Source organism: Apaloderma vittatum, unplaced genomic scaffold (assembly GCF_000703405.1).
Source record: "Apaloderma vittatum isolate BGI_N311 unplaced genomic scaffold, ASM70340v1 scaffold45663, whole genome shotgun sequence".
Lineage (NCBI taxonomy): Eukaryota > Metazoa > Chordata > Aves > Trogoniformes > Trogonidae > Apaloderma > Apaloderma vittatum.
In genome coordinates, this window is record NW_009708303.1 from 1 (window position 1) to 19,176 (window position 19,176).

Here is a 19,176-nt window from a genome sequence, read left to right on the forward strand (position 1 = left end):
AAGCAAAAAAGTCATTGAGTATTTCCGCCTTTCAGTGTCAACATCCAATTTGCTCAGACACTTTGTAGCATTAGCAGAAATAAAAAATCTCAGGCAGACATAATACAAAATGAAAATTAAACCCATCTGCTTTCTTAATCACAGGCTTTAAAAATATTTCAGCTATTTCAAGAGCTGTACTGTTTAAATCTATATTAAAACAAACACAGTAATCCCAATAAACCTGTCATTCAGGTTTACAGATTTAAGTGATTAAAAATTATAAAATTCAAGACAGAATTAAATGGAAACATTGTTTCTCTACAGCCTCTAGCACTGAAGATTTATGCTCTAAGCCAGTCAGAACAGCATCCCCAAGAATGAGAATGAGAAAATGCACTTTTATAGCCAGAGTCCGGGTTCGGAGTATCCATAGCTGAAGACTGAGCCACAAACTAAAAGTGTGTCTAAGGATCAACCATCCTGTAAAGCAGAAAGTCTACCCTGGCTACATTTGCAGTGTGGAGACACCTTTTGAGGAAGATGCTGTGGAGATGATGACACAGGAAAGTGACGGGGTTTACACTTACCTTGCACCAGCCACGGTGGGATTAGTGTGGCAAAGAAGCTTCTGCACTGCACAGCACCGGTGCCTTGGGGTATGGTTTGAGGAAGGTGGCAAAAGTCAGATAGAAAGCTAAGCCTGTATTTTATGAGGTCTCACATCTATTCTGAGAGCAGCCAGCAATCTTTAACCAAGCAGGGAGGAGATCATCCACATGCCTTGGACTGTACTCAGCCACGAACAATAACTAGAAAAATAGAGCAAGCCTAAATCAGAAGTTACAAGAAATTTGGAAGAACCAAAAGTGTTAAGCAAAGACACATACCGAATTAGAAAAAAATGTTATCAGCCTTCTACCAACTAGGAAATACATGTTAAAACTGAATAACAACCCAACAAACCATCAGCCACCGATTCAGTAATGATTGAAACACCAATTGAGTGTTATCATTAAGGGTAGATTGGCCCAAGTCCCCCATGAGTGCAGAAGGAGAAGTCCTTCCCCAAGTCCCTTTCCATACAGCCATGCTTTCACTCTGCAGCCTCCATACCAGGGGACAGCAGGGGACCCCCGGCAGCGCGGGATGCCCCGGCCCATGCAGGAGCCCTCAACACTGCCCACAGCCCCGCCACCAGTCACAGCCCCTGCCCATGTTTTAGCAACAAGAGAACCAAAGCCGGGGAGGATGAGTGAGTCGTGAAGGGCGACGGTATGGTTGGCTCCGAAGCCGGGTGAGTCGTTAAGTTCCCTGTCCCACAGCCAGCCACAAGCTTTCGTATGTCATACCACACATAACATCCAGGCTGGGTGACATAAAGGTTAAAAGTAATTTTGGCTGCGGTAGACCAGCACATAGATTACGAGAGGAATTTTATTATCAGGGTTCACTATAGAAGGGCTGCTTTGCAGTCAGGACGCAAGAGGCAGATTCCAAAGGAAAGCCAGTGATGCTGTGCGGCTGCTGCCAGCTACCCGATGCGGCTGTTTGCAGAGCACGGCTGTGCCCGGCTATCGCCAAGTCCATACGGGCTACCAGGGCAGAGCTCCCTCTGCATATGGCCAGGTGCATGCAAATCACCTCACCAGCAATGGCAGTTCTCAGTGGAAAGAAGTCATTGAACTTTTCAACAGTCAATATTTTAAGGAGTTCTCAAATAGCACTCTGAGTAAGCAGATAACCGTTTTAAATATAGAGGCACTGGAATGGAAGCCCAAGAGTGGTGGGTGCCAGCGGTGATCTGGATTATTTGCTTGTTACTAAATACCCTGCAACATTGCTTCCCAGGTTGGGCAGCTCAAGTCTGATGCGAAGAGTGGCAGAACAACAAACAAGGATTTGCAGGATTTTGTAAGCACTGAAGTAATTCAAGGAACAAGGAACAAATTGCTGTTGCTCAGGAAGGCATTTCTGGAAGAATGAGGACAGCTTATTGTTCAATTACATGTAAAACTTAAGGCACTTCCAAATCCCAGCAACATGAGTATAGATAAAGGAAAAAAGACACGTGAAAGCAAATTCAGTTCAAGGATGCTTTTCCATTCTAATGATACCCAGAAATAACCTGCACCACAACATTGTCACTGAATTCCTCAGGACTCCAAGTACCTTCATTTTCTGTGTTTCGTAGTATACACACCTGTAGAGCAGGGAACAAAAGTCCACATGTGGAAAAACTTGCTACCACTGACTATTGCAAAGTTTAGAAGGGGACAGAAAAAAAAAATAGCAAAAACAGCTTGAGAGCAATGTAGTTCCATATGGAAGAAAAACTCTCCAGGAGGAAGCCTCCCCCCTTAAAAAAGGCATTAAAAACCTGTTCGTAAACTAACGCCTCCAGGCAATAAGCCAGACATAAGTGAGAACTTAGTGAGGCTTTAAATGTATGTACGAGGCACGCTTCTAAGAACTGCTACAGCACAGAAAAAGCAATAGCAAGGTGACAGGAAAACAGACCGAATCAAGGCATAAAACTTGAGCTGTAGGGAGCAGACTCACTGCTGCAGATATGGGCTACCCTGCAGGCCAGGGGCAGAGAAGATGCAGCAGCAGGGACTGCCCAGCCACCCCAGTTCCCAGCTGGTTTGCAGGACCCGACGTCCAGCCCAGGGCCCCAGCACACCAGCCTTGCTCAAGGCAAAGACACACCTACCGTGACCACACCACTAACAGCATGGGCAAAGTCTGCATAAACAGCTGAGACAGTACATAGCAACTTCTACTTAATTAAAATTAAATGCAATTGTGAGGAAGTTAACTGACCAGGACTGAGAACTCCTGATCAGAACAAACTGTTCAGCATTGTGCCAGTTCGCAATTATTAGATCTCAAGTGATGACAGTACATGGAAAAGCTCCATCCCGGTCAGTTCATTAAGGCTAAAAAAAGAATCATAGAACAGTTTGGGCTGGACATCATCCTCCAGCTGAAGTTCTTATTAGATATACTTTAAAATGCTGCCTCTTAACCAAAGAAGCAAAAAAGGTAAAGGAAGAAAAGGTATTTTTAAAAGATGGTCAGCATCCTCATTTCTTACTGATTTTTTTGTTAACTAAGAGTGTTCCATTTTACTTGGCAAGCACCTTGGCATACAACAGTGGTCCTTTTATCTGGTTTATAATTTAAGCCTTTGCCAGAATTTGTTTTTGAAGACAATTCAGTTGCTAGGTCACAGCCAAAGGGCTCCATGTATACCTGCCCTATTTTTTTTTCGTGCAGGGATGCGCACAGCTGATGAGAGTGGGACAAAACCCACCTCCCACCCCGTGAAAGCCCATGAAACCCCACACTCCGCAGGCTGCTCTCCCAATGCAGGCCTCCTGCTGTTTCATAGAATCATAGAATGGCCTAAGCTGGAAGGGACCTTAGAGATCATTTTAATCCAGCCTCCCTGCCGCCAGGGACGCCGCCTTTTGACTAAATCAGGCAACACATGGGGACCGAATGGGAATCGAACCCGTGACCTTAGCATTGTTAGTGCTACGCTCTACTGACTGAGCTAACCAGCCCCCACCACATCAGTCTCTTCACTTTGTAGCAGTAGATTTCACTTTGCATGGCCCTTAGGAAACATTTCTCTTTTCTTTAATCATCTTCACACAGCAAATTACTTCTATTTAACAAGCCAGACTGCTAGCTGCACCCTCCAATGATCCACGGATGCTGTTAGGAGGGCAGGGTTTGCACCAGCACAGTGCCCATACAGCATCACGCCTCCAGCACGACTAGAAGGCAAAGGCAGTGAAGCACCATGCTGAATTTAGGCTCAACACCTGACTCCCTTTCTTGAGTGCAAAATGTTCCCTTTCTACCATTACAGACTTCCTAAGTACTGTTTTCCCTGGCATTCTTAAAAAAAAAATTAAATAAATACTTCATTCGCACAAGATGCGTATTTAAGCTGAATTTTGTTTCCAGTTTCCAAGCACTTCCCACTCGCTGCTTTCATCCAATCTCAACAAAACCTACCGCACCCCTTCACAACAGTCCCTTGCCTAGGAGAGAGCAGCCAGCCACTTCCTCCTCCTCACGAACCGAGGTGGCTGCGCGAAGATGCCCATCGCCTGCCCAAGGACACACACTGTGTCCCAGCCCCCAGGTGACCGTGTCCTGTCACAGTGAAGGGGCAGCTCCTTGTTTCAGGCACTATGCAGCCACGCTACCTGCCAGAGCAGGGGAGGAGAGATGGAAAAAGCTGGAGGAACCAAGACACTGTCATGGAAAAAGTTGTAGGAGCTTGCCAAAAGACGTAGCTTTACTGCATGGCTAATGAGCTCCCTCAGGAATAGTTCTGACGGGAAGAACTGGAAGAGAAACACACACCATTCTCAGCGCTTGCTGTGACACAGGCCCGAATGCACATCTTAAGACACCCCACAGGAGTTACCGTGTCCGGCTCCCAAAATCTCCTTGTGGAAGGGCTCCAGACAGGCTCTGGGCTGAGGGACCTGCACGATTACCTCCGCTCGGGGTTGCCAGCATCATGAAGGTGCTCACACGTGCGCGCAGCAGCTTTTCCATTTTAACGCTGTTCTAAAAAGCCGATAAACCAGTAATGCTCACTTACACTCCAGAAGTCAACTGTATTTTCAACAGAAATGGTGACCGACACCACCGCACGCTTACGCTTTCACAGCCATGCTATTACACCAGATTTTCTTCAATACAGGCCATGGGCACTGGGACAGAAGTTTACTCCTGGAGTTTCTTTCCAGGGCACTGCATCCCCAGCAGCAGCAGCGCTTCTGGGACAGAGCCCAAAACCACTTCTCACACTTCCTCGAGCGCCTCTAGGGAGGGCAGGTGAGTGCACCTGCCTTCACGACACAGCGGCAGCTCTTCACCTTTCACTGTGCAAAGCATCAAAAAAACAAGTCACTTTTGCTGGCCATGTTTTTATTTGTTTTTCATTTTAAACAGGGGAGCCAATGATACATCCAGTATTTCAAAAAATCAGAAGGTAAAACAAATTTTTCAGAAGACCGAGATGCTACATGCTATATTTAACCTAATTTTATTCATGCTTGCTTTTGAAGAGGGTCAGGAGCGGGACGGGAATCATTCAGTAAAAACATACAGTAAAAACAAAATGTCTCACCATATAGAACTTTAACCTACAGTAATGTTGTACCTTAATTATTTCCATGCACACAACTAACATTACAAAATTTTTTAAAAATGAACACAATTAAGACTTCTAGGAGCATTTGATAATAAAGCAATTCCTAATTTCTTTTGTAGAGATCAAGCACCTCCAATTACAAATTCCTATACACAGTGAGTGCTTTACTTGAAATGAAAACTAAAAAACAGAAATAAAAAAATGTATTGGATAGCCTCAGAATAAGCCGATGTTAATATATATCCAGCTATGTAGGCAATAAAACCATAGTGCTAAACAAAACCTTTTATCTGAAAAGTAACTCAAAAATGAAGTTGACTCTCCATAATTACAGAAATATACTTATTTGCTAAAATAAATAAAAGTGCTGCATATTAACACTTCACTATAAAGAATGCATACCAGAACATTTATAAATATTGAATGATTTTCAGTAAGAATAGTTACTACAATAATGCTGGCTAAATAGAAGTGCATAATGAGAAGCACTATGGGTGGTTAATGTTTTGCCACATACTGCTGTTACCTTGAGGTAGATAACACATGCGTACCAAATTCTGCATTCATTTCAGTTGCTGCTGGTATCATGTGTCTAAGAAATGTGTACAGTATGAAAAACTCTAAAATACGCATGAATGAAAAAAAAACATTTTGGGAAAAATAGATATTTTCATGCAATTATGTACAGTCTCACTGTGTAAATTTCAAGGCAAGGTTCTTTTTCTGCAAAACATGGACACTGTTTTACTGAGAGAATGTTTTTTACTTGGTTTAGTGCATTTTTTGTTACCTCCTGCATTTTGCATTATTTTGCTCTATTCTTTAATTTTGTGTGCAAACGACATGCCAGTTTAAAAACAAAACTAACTCATGTATAGAAAGGAATTCTGGATCGTAAAAACAATGGTAAACAGAAAACTAATGAAATCCATACCAAAATTACACCGTCTGATTCAAGTAAAAAAATTACTTACACTAGTAATAAAAAAGACAAACACATCTCATGGATATAAAAGAAATGTCTGCTGAGTGTTTTTAATTTAGATGTTTCAGAATGCTGCTGTACGTTTTGTGGGGGATTTGGGGAGATGATTTCATAGCAGAAGGCGTTAACGTGGCCTGTATTGATTTCAGGGGTGAACCCACCGGGCTGTGAAACTGAGGAATACCTATAGCCTCGAGCTGCTTGTTGAAGAGGAGTTCTCCACTGTTACTGAGAAAGCTCTCTTCTCTCTCCTTCTCCCCAAGCTTCCCCTCCTCTACTGGCTCAGGTTCTAGCATTTCAGCATCTTCTTTCTTACTAAAGAATTTGTCCAAGTAACTGGTGTAAGTATTTTCTTTTTCAACTTGTTCGTCCTTCCTTACCTCGCAACAGAACTGGTCGATGAGGAAGCACTCCTCCCCGCTACTCACAAACTGGCTGTCCCAAGAAGTCTGGTACAGAGCTTCCAACTGTGCCAAGTTAGCCATTCCTTTCTCCTGCTTCTCTCTGCTGACTGACTTTGATATTAATCCTTTCAACTCAATCTGAGACACTGAGCTATTCAAGTCATTTAATTTATCAACATCAGTAGACTCGTGTTGTAAACTAAGCTGAATGGTTTCTGCTATGAATGAATCAAAGTCAAATCCTTGATTCTTCTCCCTTTCTTTTTCAACAAGTTGCTGTGATGCTTCCTCAAGCGCTATCTGAGCTTTCACCAACCCATTCCTTTCACATTTAGACTTGCCTTTCTTATCAGACTTTTCCTTGCTCTGTTCCTTCCAGTTTGAAAGGTCTATAATAAGCTTGGGCTCATAGTAATGATTAACTTCACTGTCTCGCCAAACTAAATTATCTAGGTATGAAGATGACCTCATTTTGTAATTACAAGTGTGACTACATTCCAGATCACAATACTTGTTTTCATGGTGATCTGAATACTGCCAGCAAGGCTCAGTAGAGAAGTGGGTGTCAAAGGCAGGATCCTCCAGATACTTTTCACGATCTCCATCCAAATATTTGCGAGGATCTACTTGCACTTCTTCCTCATCAGTAACATCAGAAAGAGCCCTTGGATCGCGCTGAACTTCATCAGCTTCATAGTTATTATGAATAGGCCAGTCATGGTCTGAAAACTGACTTTCATGGTATCTGTAAAACAATTTCCTAAGTGTTAGCAGCTAAAAACCAGTCTTCTAGCTCTCAAGACAAAGACAGTTAAGTTTAGAAAATCCCTTACACAATAATGACAATTCAACACAGATAAAGTTTTACCCCAATCCAACTGGGTACCTCTTCCAGGTTTTTCCATTTAATCTGTCCCAAAGCAATGCTCATATGCACATCTAAAAGATTTAAGTCCAGGATTCTGTGCAATAGCTCACTCCATTTACAAAACTCTTCCTTACACTGTGCTTAGCTGACTTTGAATGGCTGCTGTAAACCTCTCCATTATTACATGTGCTACGCACTGGACAAGACAATCATACTTAAAACTCAAAGTTTGTTTTTTCAATAAATATTTTTTTCGGGAAAAAAAAAGTAATGGAGAGATCCCAGACTTCTGAGGTGCATCTCAGGCATGCATCAGCAAATCCAAGTCAGTCTAATGAATTATAAACTCAATGCATTGCATATAAGGGAGAAGCTTATCCCCAGGTCAACTTAAGAATAAGAAACAAACAGAAAAGTAAATGATGCCCATAAAGCAACATTACTTCAAGCACATAACCAGTTATGTTATATGCCACAATAAGTGATAAATTTACCTTTCCCAATTATAAATATGGCTGTGACTTTCATCCATCAGCAGAATATCATCAACCTCATCTTCGATGTGAAAAGGATGACTTGAAATAGGCTCATCCGTTGGAAAGGAATAAATGCTCATATAAGGATGGGACAAAGCTTCCTCTGCTGTCAATCGATCCATGGGACTAAACGTCAAAATTTGCTCCAGAAAGTCCAGCGCTGTGGAGAAAAAGTTATCATTAAACAGGAAAAAAAAGACATCTACAACTTAAGATCATGGTGCAGTGTTTTGCTCTAGAGGTGCCTTTAAAAGTAGGCATCTGTGAAATATCACCTACTGACAGTGTAACTGCCCAATATGTGTTCTGTAGCTGGTAGAGGTCAAATCTAAGATCAACACATTTAACTTCATGTAGGAAAAAACTACTAAGAGACTGAGTATTTCAAGCTGAATCAGTATCCACCGACAGCTATCAGGAAACAGTGCTGCCAGTTTGGTTGGGGGACTCTCCTTTCAAAACATTTGAAAGACAACTGGTTTATACTGATGCCATTCCAACATTCCCTTATATTTAGAAGGCCAGTATCTCAAGATAGAGCAATCCCAGCACGAACAGGTCCAGTAGAGATTCATAATTCTACTCCAAAGACAACCAAGTAGCTAGCGTGTAGGAAAATCTTTTTTTTTATTACAGTCAAAGACAATTGTTCTTCAGGGGATGCACGGAGTATTCTAACTGAAGTTTGCTTTGAATAATCATATACAAGCACTGTGAAGCTGTTCGCTATTTTACAATTTTGAATGCAGGAAGTATTTTTTCTGAATTACTCACCTTCAGGACTGATGCCTGGAAGCAACTGAGTTAAAGGTTTGTGTGGCTCAGTCATATCATTTCTAATGTAAACTGGAATTACGTTGAGAAGCTCCTGGCGGTCCTCCTCATGTACAACAGGAATTGACTCTAGAATCAACTGCATCTGTTCAAGTTCGTGCGCACCTAAGCACCAAGAGGAAATACAAGCTGCCATTTCAACTTCAGACACTTCTGATCCCCCATACAAAAGGCCTGTCAAAATTTTGTGCTCTGAGCAGCTATTTTCAGTAGAAGACTATTATTTCCTACAACAGAAGAAAGGCTGAAGTTCTCAATTTGAATGATAATAAATCTGAAGAGCTCTCAAAAATGCTCTTGCTTATGAAGAACGTGTAGCAGGGCTGCTACACACAGATAAAGCGACCTAACCTTAAGCTTTTCCAAGGATGATTTCACTATGGATGAGGTACTCTACAGCAACTCCCTATCTTGATATATACCACATATCACAATCCTCCCCTTTGAACTAATCCACCGAATTAATTCATTATTTGACCTCCCTTTGAATTATATGTCCCTTATTAATAAAAACAGCAAGGGACCTTACAGGTCACAATCATTTGTATTAACATTCTGCTCTCAAACCCTGTATTACTGTCAGGTGCAAGACAAAAATGACCTGCCAGTTAAGCAGTGTAATCTTGTTTGAAATAAAAGAAAAAAGAAAAAAAGAAAAAAAGAACCCCATTATGATTGAAATTACAGTACACTTACAGCACTGGCTGAAGCTTCCTTGGCTAAGAACTGTAAGGGCCTATAGAGTAGGTCAATTCTGAATAATGAACAGCATTTATATTCAGCACCACTGTAGCTAGAGCACCCAGAAACACAGCTTGTCTACCTCAATTTATTGTTCAGCTCCAGGAAGCATGTAGCACCCTAGAGACTCAACTAGAGATGAAATTATATGGGATTATTTGCTGGCCAGTGTTTACCTCCTTCACCAAGCAGCTCTGGGCAATCATCAGCGATACTGATACATGTGACATTAAATATAAAAATAAATGGGGCCAGAAGGAGATTGTATTATCTCAAAATCTAAGCACTATCAGTTCACTTCACAGTGCGCACAGCAGTCTGCACTGGACACTCTGCCATACATCTGCCAGCTGACTTCAAGAAAAGCTGAGACAAAGCTACTACAGAAAAATCGGACCAAAACCTGCAATCCGCAAATTAATTAGTACTGGCTTATATTAACTTATATGATGGACTGAAAAATCTGCTTTGTCCTCCTACTTCAGACTACTACAAATTACTTAATATAATCTAACAGTGGTTATACCATCTGTAATTTTCCGGAAAACAGATTCTACTGTATCAGTATTTCCATCTTAAAAACTAAGGTTTTCTTTCCACTACAGGAAAAATGAGCATTTTAAAATACTCATTTAGAAGACAGACAAGTTTTTTTGAGCAGCTACTGAATTACTCGCCCTCAACTTCCGTTCCCTCCCTCATCCCAGGTATTCTGCAGTTTTAATCTGCATTCTTCCTCCCATTCCTGTCAGCTTTCCAGATAGCAGGATTCCTAAAGGATGGTTCAGAAGTAGATAGGAAGCTGCAAATTAACCAAATCAAGCCCTCCAAACAGCTTTGCTAAAGAACTTTATTCAGACTCTCAGGACAGGCTAACTTTCCTATCTCCAACCATTTTCCAACTGCATCAACTTAAGGAGTTCGGTCTTCTTTAGATCAGAAAACTACGGCAGTGCTAAATTTTCAGAGGGACACATCCATATCTAAAAATATTTTTCCAGGTACATAATGCAATTAGGGCACAAAAGCATGCCTACAAACTTTAGATTTTGGTTGCTGTGTTTAAAAAAAAAAATAAAATAAAATATCCTACCTCACTGTACAGCTATTAGACCAATAAAAACTTTTAACTAGTACCAAATAAGTGCCAAAATGCCAGCAGGTGCAACTAATCTATGCTGAATGCTGAAACATGCAGACTTTCTGCCACAATTTCAATATTTTCCAGTAGAAGTGCTTGATGCAACAAAAACCTCATAAATCTCTTTATCAGCCAAGCATTTAATACACTGGGGACATTACTTGAACAGTTAGTAACTCAAAGAATCAGTAAGTCACTGCAAGTTAAAAAAACCCGCTTCGCATATTAATCACTGATTTCTACAAAATAATGGTTTCAAGGTGACAGCACTTCATTAACAGTACTTAATGGGGAAAAGCTCTCAATTTCACTACCTTGCCACGCAAAGCTAGGAATCACTGAAGAGGTGTGCTTTTAGTCCACAGATATCTAAAAGAATATGAACTTTGAAATGCAAGCTCAATTCTTGGAGACTTTATCTGGATTGCTGGTAATTTAGACCAACAGTAGCAAATCCAAGAGCAAGCCTCAATCAGACAGCTGCTGCTGAGGCCCCAGGGGGCACACAAAATCAGCATTTCAGGGGTTTACTCTACATGAGCTCACCTGCTCCCATGGACTGAACGCCGATCAGCAGGTGGAGCACACTGCGTGATTTCCTACAGCACAAACCACAGTTTCTTTTTATCTAGAAAGACTCTAGGCTGTGCATGGACCTAGATCAGCAAGGTGGTACAGGAGGGCCAGCAAAAGGTTTGCTTTGAAAATTTGCTCCCGATTCTAACCAAAGCACTAATGGAGATGCACCCAACGACACAAGAGTATCAGTTCCTACCTTACCAAAACATTTGGAGGTTACACATTCCCTTGGTATGTCACACTAAATTTTAAATCTTAAGCCACTGCTATACCAATAAAAGGCTACTCATTCATAATTTAAAATATAAATCAGTGGGAAGCGACTAAGTTAACTACATTAAAAAAATCTTTATGAATATGATACTCAAAGCGTTCAAACACTCCCTGGATACATCAATTCACTAAAATTCACATATTTAGAACACTTCTCAGGCATCCAGTAAATTTAGTTTAACCTAACTGCAGACAGATTTACCATATATGAGTAGTAAAATTATGATATTTATGTACACACTGATGAGTAACAAAAAATTGAAACGCCTTCTGCTCTACAAAAGCATCAACTTAGTTTGCTTATATAAATGCATAACAACATAGCGTATCCTGACAGTCAATAACTGTTGACGCTAGCCATGAGAACCAACCTTTCCTTAGGAAGATAATTAAGCAATACCACTCCTTTCAGGAATATATATACACATTTTTACTCTACCCACCTGCAAAGAGGGTTTTCCCAGTCAGCATTTCAGCAAAGATGCAACCTGCAGCCCACATGTCAATGGCTTTAGTGTAGTTGTTAGGAGAAAGCAAAAGACGGGGCGATCTGTACCATTTGGTAACCAATCCTTCAGAAAGATGGCCCTGATTAAATTAATTTAAAAAAAAAAAAATTAAAAGTTTACGTACATTTTAAGAGCTACTTTTCAATTATTTGTTTCTTACGTTTTGGTCTCAAGGAATTGAGACCTAGGAATTTCCCTAGGAATTGTACCATATGCCCCCTAATAAGCCTTTCTACCTTTTAAAATGGAACAGCAACACCTTTACAAGGGAACGGTAACAATACAGGGTTATGACACTTATTCAAATGGGCTACTGCAGCAAAATCTTTGTATTCCCAAATATGCAAATGTGTATTTCCAAATAAATGCTGATGATACTGAACTCTTTGTGAAAAATCATCTAAACCAGGAAGATAGTATCTCAAATCAATCCCAGGAAGGAGACAACTTTTCATACTATGAATGCACCAGCTACAAACTTATCTAAGGCTTCTGTAATTATGCCTCTAAATGTTGCTTTTAATCTCAAGTTCTTTATTTGCTGTCAAGAACCTGCTTTTCTGAACACATCTAGTACAAAAAAAAAAAAAAAGTTTCATTTATGCTTGCAGTAGTCCTATCAGAGACAAAACATGTCACCTGTCAATCTGTCTGTCTCACTCCATTTGCAAGCATTCCAGCTCTGCTGGGTGATCACTAACGTGATATCCCGCCTACTAATGAGGCCTTCCACAATCTACCTTCGTGAAAGGGAGAAAGATGCTAATTAAAAAAGGCCCGGGTGTTGGCACCTTGCTTGAATATTCACACTCTTCGCATACCTTGTGGGAATAATGAGGATCCATGATTCGTGCAAGACCAAAGTCACCAATCTTCAGCACCAAGTCTTCAGTATTAATGAAAAGATTAGCTGGTTTGAGATCTCTATGCAGAACATTTGCAGAGTGAATATACTTGAGCCCACGTAGCAGCTGGTACATGAAAAGTCTGGCATGATCTTCCAGTAAAGGGCCTTGCTCGAGCAGATTAGCCAGATCTGTCTCCATGTATTCCTGGACAATGTAAACACAGTTCAGTTCTGTAAGGGAGCCCACATCATCTGTTAACTGGCTTCCACTAGGACCAAGAATTTCAAATACTTTGACAATGTTATCGTGGTCAAGTCTTCTAATAATTTTGATCTCGCGTAGAGCATGTTTAACACTCTGGGGATCCGTAAGGACAATTTTCTTGACAGCCACTCTTTTGTCACAGTCATTGTCGACAGCAGAAAAAACTAAGCCATTTCCACCACAGCCCAGTGGTTTTAAGTCCATATACCGAGAGCCAAGATCAAAACCATGAATGTTCATGAGACTTTCAAATTTTTCTGCCATTTTTAAATTCTTTACGTTTCTTTTTCCTCAAACTACTAAGCTTCTGTAAACACACGGAGACACTTCCACTGGTATCTGAAGAAAAGGTCTTACAGGAAGGGAGAAGAAACACTTGGCTTTGACTGCAAGATGGTTTCTTGACACTCTCATTTCATTATGAGCCAGCCAGGCCTGTTGCGTCCCCTTGAATTTAGAGCCCGTAAGCTCTAGAACTCAAACCGAGCACAAGATAGAAAGATTGCAGCATTCATAGTTCAAGAAAGGTGCAGCATTTCTGCAGACATTAAAGAAAATACTCACGAGAAACTCAAACGGAATGAAATGACATACTATGCACTCAGCTCTATTGTGCTAAACTGGTTAACATTTAACAAAAGTGTGAATAAATATGCACATAATAGGCTTCTATTAACATCCTCCTCCTCACAGTGCAGATACATTCAGTGTTGGACTGGTCCTGAGCAGCGTCATTCTATGGTGCCGGTAAGCACTATTTTTTTTTTTTTCCTTCTTCCTCCTTTTTCTCTCCTTTGTTTACAGTCTAGTTAAATGGGAAACTGGCAGCTCTTGATTTACAAAAGATGCCTTCTGTTAATGATCAGGTGGCTCCAGCTCACCACAATCACAATCAAAGCTACCATCCATTTTACTCCGTAGCAACCTGAAAAGGAGAGAAAAACACATCAGTACTCTGGCCCATAGACAAGTCCTCCTCCTCCCCCAACTCCTTCAGTTGTTGTAAATATATAACTTACTTAGTGTCCAGTTACAAAATAAGAAATCATCATACAAGCTACACTAATTAAAAATTACATTTTTCATTCCTGTCAAGGAAAGCTAACAATAATCACCAACCGAAATTTCTAAACATATATTGTGAAAGTTTTAGATACAACCTATTGAGAATATAGGGCACACAATGAGAAATCCTACTGAATCTTAATATAGGGATTATCACAGAAAACTTGGTAATTCTCCAACACAGCTGTTAAGAGACAAGTAAGAAACAATAACATCCTGCACCTCAGTCACCAAATTTTTGAATAATTCTTTCCATTAAACTTTTTCTCAGAGACAAAATCAGGGTTTTAACTATTTCACCGTAATAAGAAATAAATGGGTACCATTCAAACAAAAGGAGTAAGATCTCTGCACTCCCAGCATCTGTTGACGTTCCGAAATATACAGCACACATCCAATGTCACTTACAAAGCTTAAATGCTTGCGATTTTGAATAAATTTTACCAGCAGCTCAAATTGTAATTTTTGCCTCTATATTGCTCCAGGAATCATGGATAATTCCTGCATATTAGACAAACATTATTATCGATTATTTCCACACTTATCCAGAGAAAAACTAACAGTGAGTACATCTTACACAGTAATTGACATATTCTACAATTGTTTCCCCTAAACATATGGGCACTTTCAGACCTCATTTATTTTTTAATAGTCTAATGAATGCAACCACTACTTATGAAAACAAAAGTGGTAATTTTCTCAGTAAGTTTCCCTGTCTGCAGCAGCAGAATACAGTCATAAAGACCACACGTGACATTTGTGCACAACATCCTCATTTCTTTTGCCACAAAGAGAAAAGTGTCAAAAGTGTACCTTACACAGTGTGGTAAGGTTTGGGCAATTCCACTACAAGTCACTAGGATGTTCTTCCCCAACAACTATAGGTCACATCAAACCACTAAATGTCTTCTGTTTGATCTTAGATTAACACATTTTAGCTCTTCAGTCAGCTCTCTAAATAAATGTAAATTCTCTAAACTATGCCAAGACTTCAGAATTAATTGTAGAGTGTTTTCCCTTAAAACTATGCCAGCCTTTCAGTGGGACAACCAGGACCAGGCAAAACAAGTCTCTCCACTCCTAAAAGGGCAGCAAAAGCAGCTGACAAATTATTAACATATTCTAAATAATGGCCTCAATTCACCAAAGTAATCAGAATTGCATGCAGGGAAAAAAAAAAAAAAAAAGCAAAGCAGCACACTGGCAAACAGAACCAAGGCGTTTCACCCCATTTAAATATTCCCATGCCGTAGGTTCCAGCCTGACTGCCACCAAGACACAGCCCCGGTGCCCTGGCTCACTCCCTCCTGCCATGCACCACCTGCCTCCAGGTACTTGTACACCCCATGACAAACACAGGATGGAGAAGGAAACACATGCTGTCCTCTGCTGGGTTTTTCTTTTTAAACAAAAGATGACCAAACGTCGTTGTGTTTCTAATCTGAAAAGCGTTGAGCAGTACTCTGCCAGAAGGGTGATCTTCAGAGCTTCCTTTACTCAGCACGAATAACTATTGTCTTGTGATTCCTTCCTTCGCATGCCGCCAAGAGTCCTAATTTTAGACAGTGTTTTGAAAGGGTTATTATAACCTTACTACAAACATAATGAGGTAAAACTGTTACTCTTCCCAGAGCTATCTTGAATTTATATTAGTATTAAAACATCAGTGTGAGGACCCTTTATGTAATACCCACAAATTTACTTAAAGAACCAACATAAAATTTATCCTACAGTTAATGAGAATGGCACCAGTGACTATCCAATTCTTTGTTCATAATTACAAAAACACAGAAGTCTCTAGCCTCTTGATTTTTAACTTTTTTTTTTTAAACCTGAAAATATTTTCTCAGCACAGGCACCACTTTCAGGCTCAATCATTCCAAGCTGCTGCCTGTAAAAAAGTTTATAACACCTCAAACCATTTTCCTTTCATTCCCTTCCCCCCCCCGCAAGTTACTAATTTCTTCAGCCGAATTTACTGAAATTCAGTTTTGTAGCTTGTGCTAACTCTTTAAATCTCATGTTAACTCAAGGTCCAAGGCCTCTGTTCAAATACCCTGCAATAAGCTGTATTTTATATCCTTGGGACCATCTAAGACCAGTTGTATTCTTCCTCATAATTAGGCTTATTGTTTCACATTGCTGATGTCTTCAACACGCAGCCATACCAAATCAGTTTGCACCAGGTGGGTGACAATTCTGGAACCGCCCTTTTAGCTAACTCCATCAGACAGCACAGCATCAGATCCAGAAAGACGCTCATCAGAAGCAAATCATAAGATCTGTTGATCTCCTCAGCGGAACTCAGATCCTACCCCTTACCCACACGATGAAATGAAGGCAGGAATGGCACTGCTGCTTCAAGGAGAAAGGGAGCCACAGCCCACTTGTTTACTGAAGTAGGAGTTCTGAAGTTTTCATTCTGTATCTCCAAAATGATGCATTTTCAGACATCGGCTTATAGTATATCCTTCTACTGAGTGATCACTAAGTACATTTTCAGAAGGTATGTAAAGACTTTCAGAATCAAAAGTGGTTTAGCTAAGAACACAATTGTTAACAACAACAAGCAACCCACTGCAGCCTTCAATGACCTGACCTATCCTGCTGCAAACTTTCTGTGTAACTATGAGCAAATGACTGAATCCCAACGGCACAAAAAGCAGGGCCCAGCTACCATTCCGTACAGGATCTGGCCCGAGGAAGCTGACCAGAGGGCAGCCCATCTATCTACAAAAATGATGCAGTACCTCACAAGAGTGCGGCGACGGCAATTAGAGACTGTCCTAGTGAAAATGCCCCACTATTAAAACAAATTAAAACAACATTCAGCAAAGGAGAATGATTTACTGCCAATAATAATTCTACCTCAGAAACGTAACAGATGACAATGCTGTAGCAGGCTTGGATATCCTTGTCCGAGCAAAAAAAAAAAACAAAACAAACGCTCCTAAACCAACCCCGCTCATGAGCTACACTTGTCTCCTCTTCCACATTAAAGACGTGTTTCTCTCACTGTGCCAGCTCGATCTCTCGCGCAGCACAGCCCTTTGCCACACACCACAGCCCCTTCGCTGCCTCGGTCTTGAGCCAGCCCCTCGGCCACAGCGCCCCAAGCACTGCTCGTGCCGGGAAGTGGCTCAACTAGTTTCCCCATCCACGAGTTAATAGCAAACAGACACATTTAGGACAAATAGTCCTGTGGACCAGTAGCAGATAGGAAGGATGGAAAATAAAAAGTTAACCCCAAACTTTCTTTCACTTTGACTAAGATAATAATTACTAAAACTAAAAGCAAACAAAAGGTAATTTCAAGAAGAAATTGAGGTTCTTCCCAAGCCAAAAAGAGCTCATAGAAACAAATCTTCTTCTTTGCATTTTAAAGCCATTTTTAATTTTGGAAAATAATGAGGTGCATTTTTTTAAACAATACTTAGAAAGAGCGACATCAACACCCATTATATTTATACATTTCCAGTTTCAATGCAAGTCCTAATATTGGTCCAACTGTCTGTCTTGAAAATGCACACTAGATAAACAAAAACGATTAATTTCTCTTCAGTTGTGCCACATGCTGTAACCACTTGAAACACATGGTGGACTATGGTATAAAAAAAGGCGGGTTTACCAATCCAGTTTGTGCCAAACAGGCTATTCACACAGGCACTGATGTTTTTATCTAGGCTGTGACCTTTCCAAGACTACTGTTCTTTTTAAGCAGTACTTTTATTCCTTCCTCCCACAAAGTTTAAAGAGGGAAACACAAAGATACTAGTTTCTTAGGTGGTTTACATCCACACTTTTAAAACTGATCAGTTCTCAGGAGAAGGCAACAGAAGTGACCCACAGAAGGGCCATCGTCTTTGGAATTATTCCTTGTGCTGGCAGACACCATCACACATGACCAGCTTCGTGCATTATGCAAGCAGCCCCTTCAATTCGTGCTCAACTTCTGCACGTGGACTTATCATAGTTTTCAGGAAACAGGATGTACACTGAAACACAGTCAAGTACGAGATGTTTACTCTTTCAAAAAATACAAATAGGAGAGAAAGACACCAGTTAATTTGATTATGCAGACCACATAATGATCAAATCATTACTCACAAGAGAAAGACCAAGAATGACTAATGACATATTATACAACCTGCTAAGTACTATGCCTTTGACTATAAAAATACAGGGCACAGAAGTATTTTTTTCACATCAGCCACGTTGCAGTTAGTAGGCAGAGTGAGTCATCGTCCAACTCACGAAACTGCCGCTTTTCTAAAGCCTCCTACTTGCTCCCCACACTGTTTAGGGAACTCTGTGCTGACAGTCAGCAAATGTTACTATTAGTTTATAAACCTTCGAAGGATCTGTAAAGGCACACAAAAATCCACTGCAGTTTTTCTGTATCATAAATAAAAAACATTCAGTCCTCCCTTCGGATAACTTACTGAAAACTCACCACCGGAACAGCCAACCATCAGCTAACCACAGCCTCCTGCACCTCGGCAGACCTGTTACTGTTTGCTGTTCCATTGAACAGTTAACTGGTCAAGAGTGAATTAAAGATAACAACCACACGAGAGCAAGGGCTGAGCCCGAGCAAGAGGCTGAAATGAAAGCTCCCATTTTAGCTTTACAGAACACATTTTCTGAACCCCATTACCAAACCAAAATCCACCTCTATTTCCAGCCACTGCTTTCGGGAATTTGCAACTGGTTTGTAAACACATCATGCTATCACGATGTTATTTTCATACACACATACACAGATCTATATATTGGCACATATATAAAAAAAGGTTGTCGGCAACAGTGCTTTTATCGACATATGACAACGTGCCATGACATATCAACATATGACTACACACCAACCACCGCTTCTTTTTCCACAAAACAATTAATTTAGCCACTGCCAGGTTGATCCAGAGGGGCACTGAATGAGCAAGAGTCACCAGACAGAAGCCAGGTGGG

At 40.7% G+C, this 19,176-nt stretch overlaps 1 protein-coding gene across 1 annotated transcript; it reads right to left on the reverse strand.

Annotated features, from left to right (window-relative positions):
- Positions 1-4,921: 4,921 nt before the first annotated feature.
- On the reverse strand, positions 4,922-14,068 carry MAPK6 (mitogen-activated protein kinase 6). Its single transcript, XM_009866497.1, has 5 exons — positions 12,856-14,068; positions 11,969-12,113; positions 8,732-8,896; positions 7,916-8,117; positions 4,922-7,298 (listed from the first exon to the last, which is right to left on the reverse strand). Exons 1-5 carry the CDS (start codon positions 13,408-13,410, stop codon positions 6,200-6,202), a joined length of 2,166 nt encoding a protein of 721 aa, XP_009864799.1. The 5' UTR covers positions 13,411-14,068; the 3' UTR covers positions 4,922-6,199.
- Between the last annotated feature and the right edge of the window lie 5,108 nt (positions 14,069-19,176).

Excerpts from the sequence above, each read along its gene's own strand:
- MAPK6 (XM_009866497.1), bottom strand. The coding sequence starts at position 13,410 with ATGGCAGAAAAATTTGAAAGTCTCATGAACATTCATGGTTTTGATCTT. Across the intron at positions 12,114-12,855 it reads ATCCTCATTATTCCCACAAG|GGCCATCTTTCTGAAGGATT; the intron begins GTATGCGAAGAG and ends TAATTTAATCAG. Across the intron at positions 8,897-11,968 it reads TGGGAAAACCCTCTTTGCAG|GTGCGCACGAACTTGAACAG; the intron begins GTGGGTAGAGTA and ends CTTGGTGCTTAG.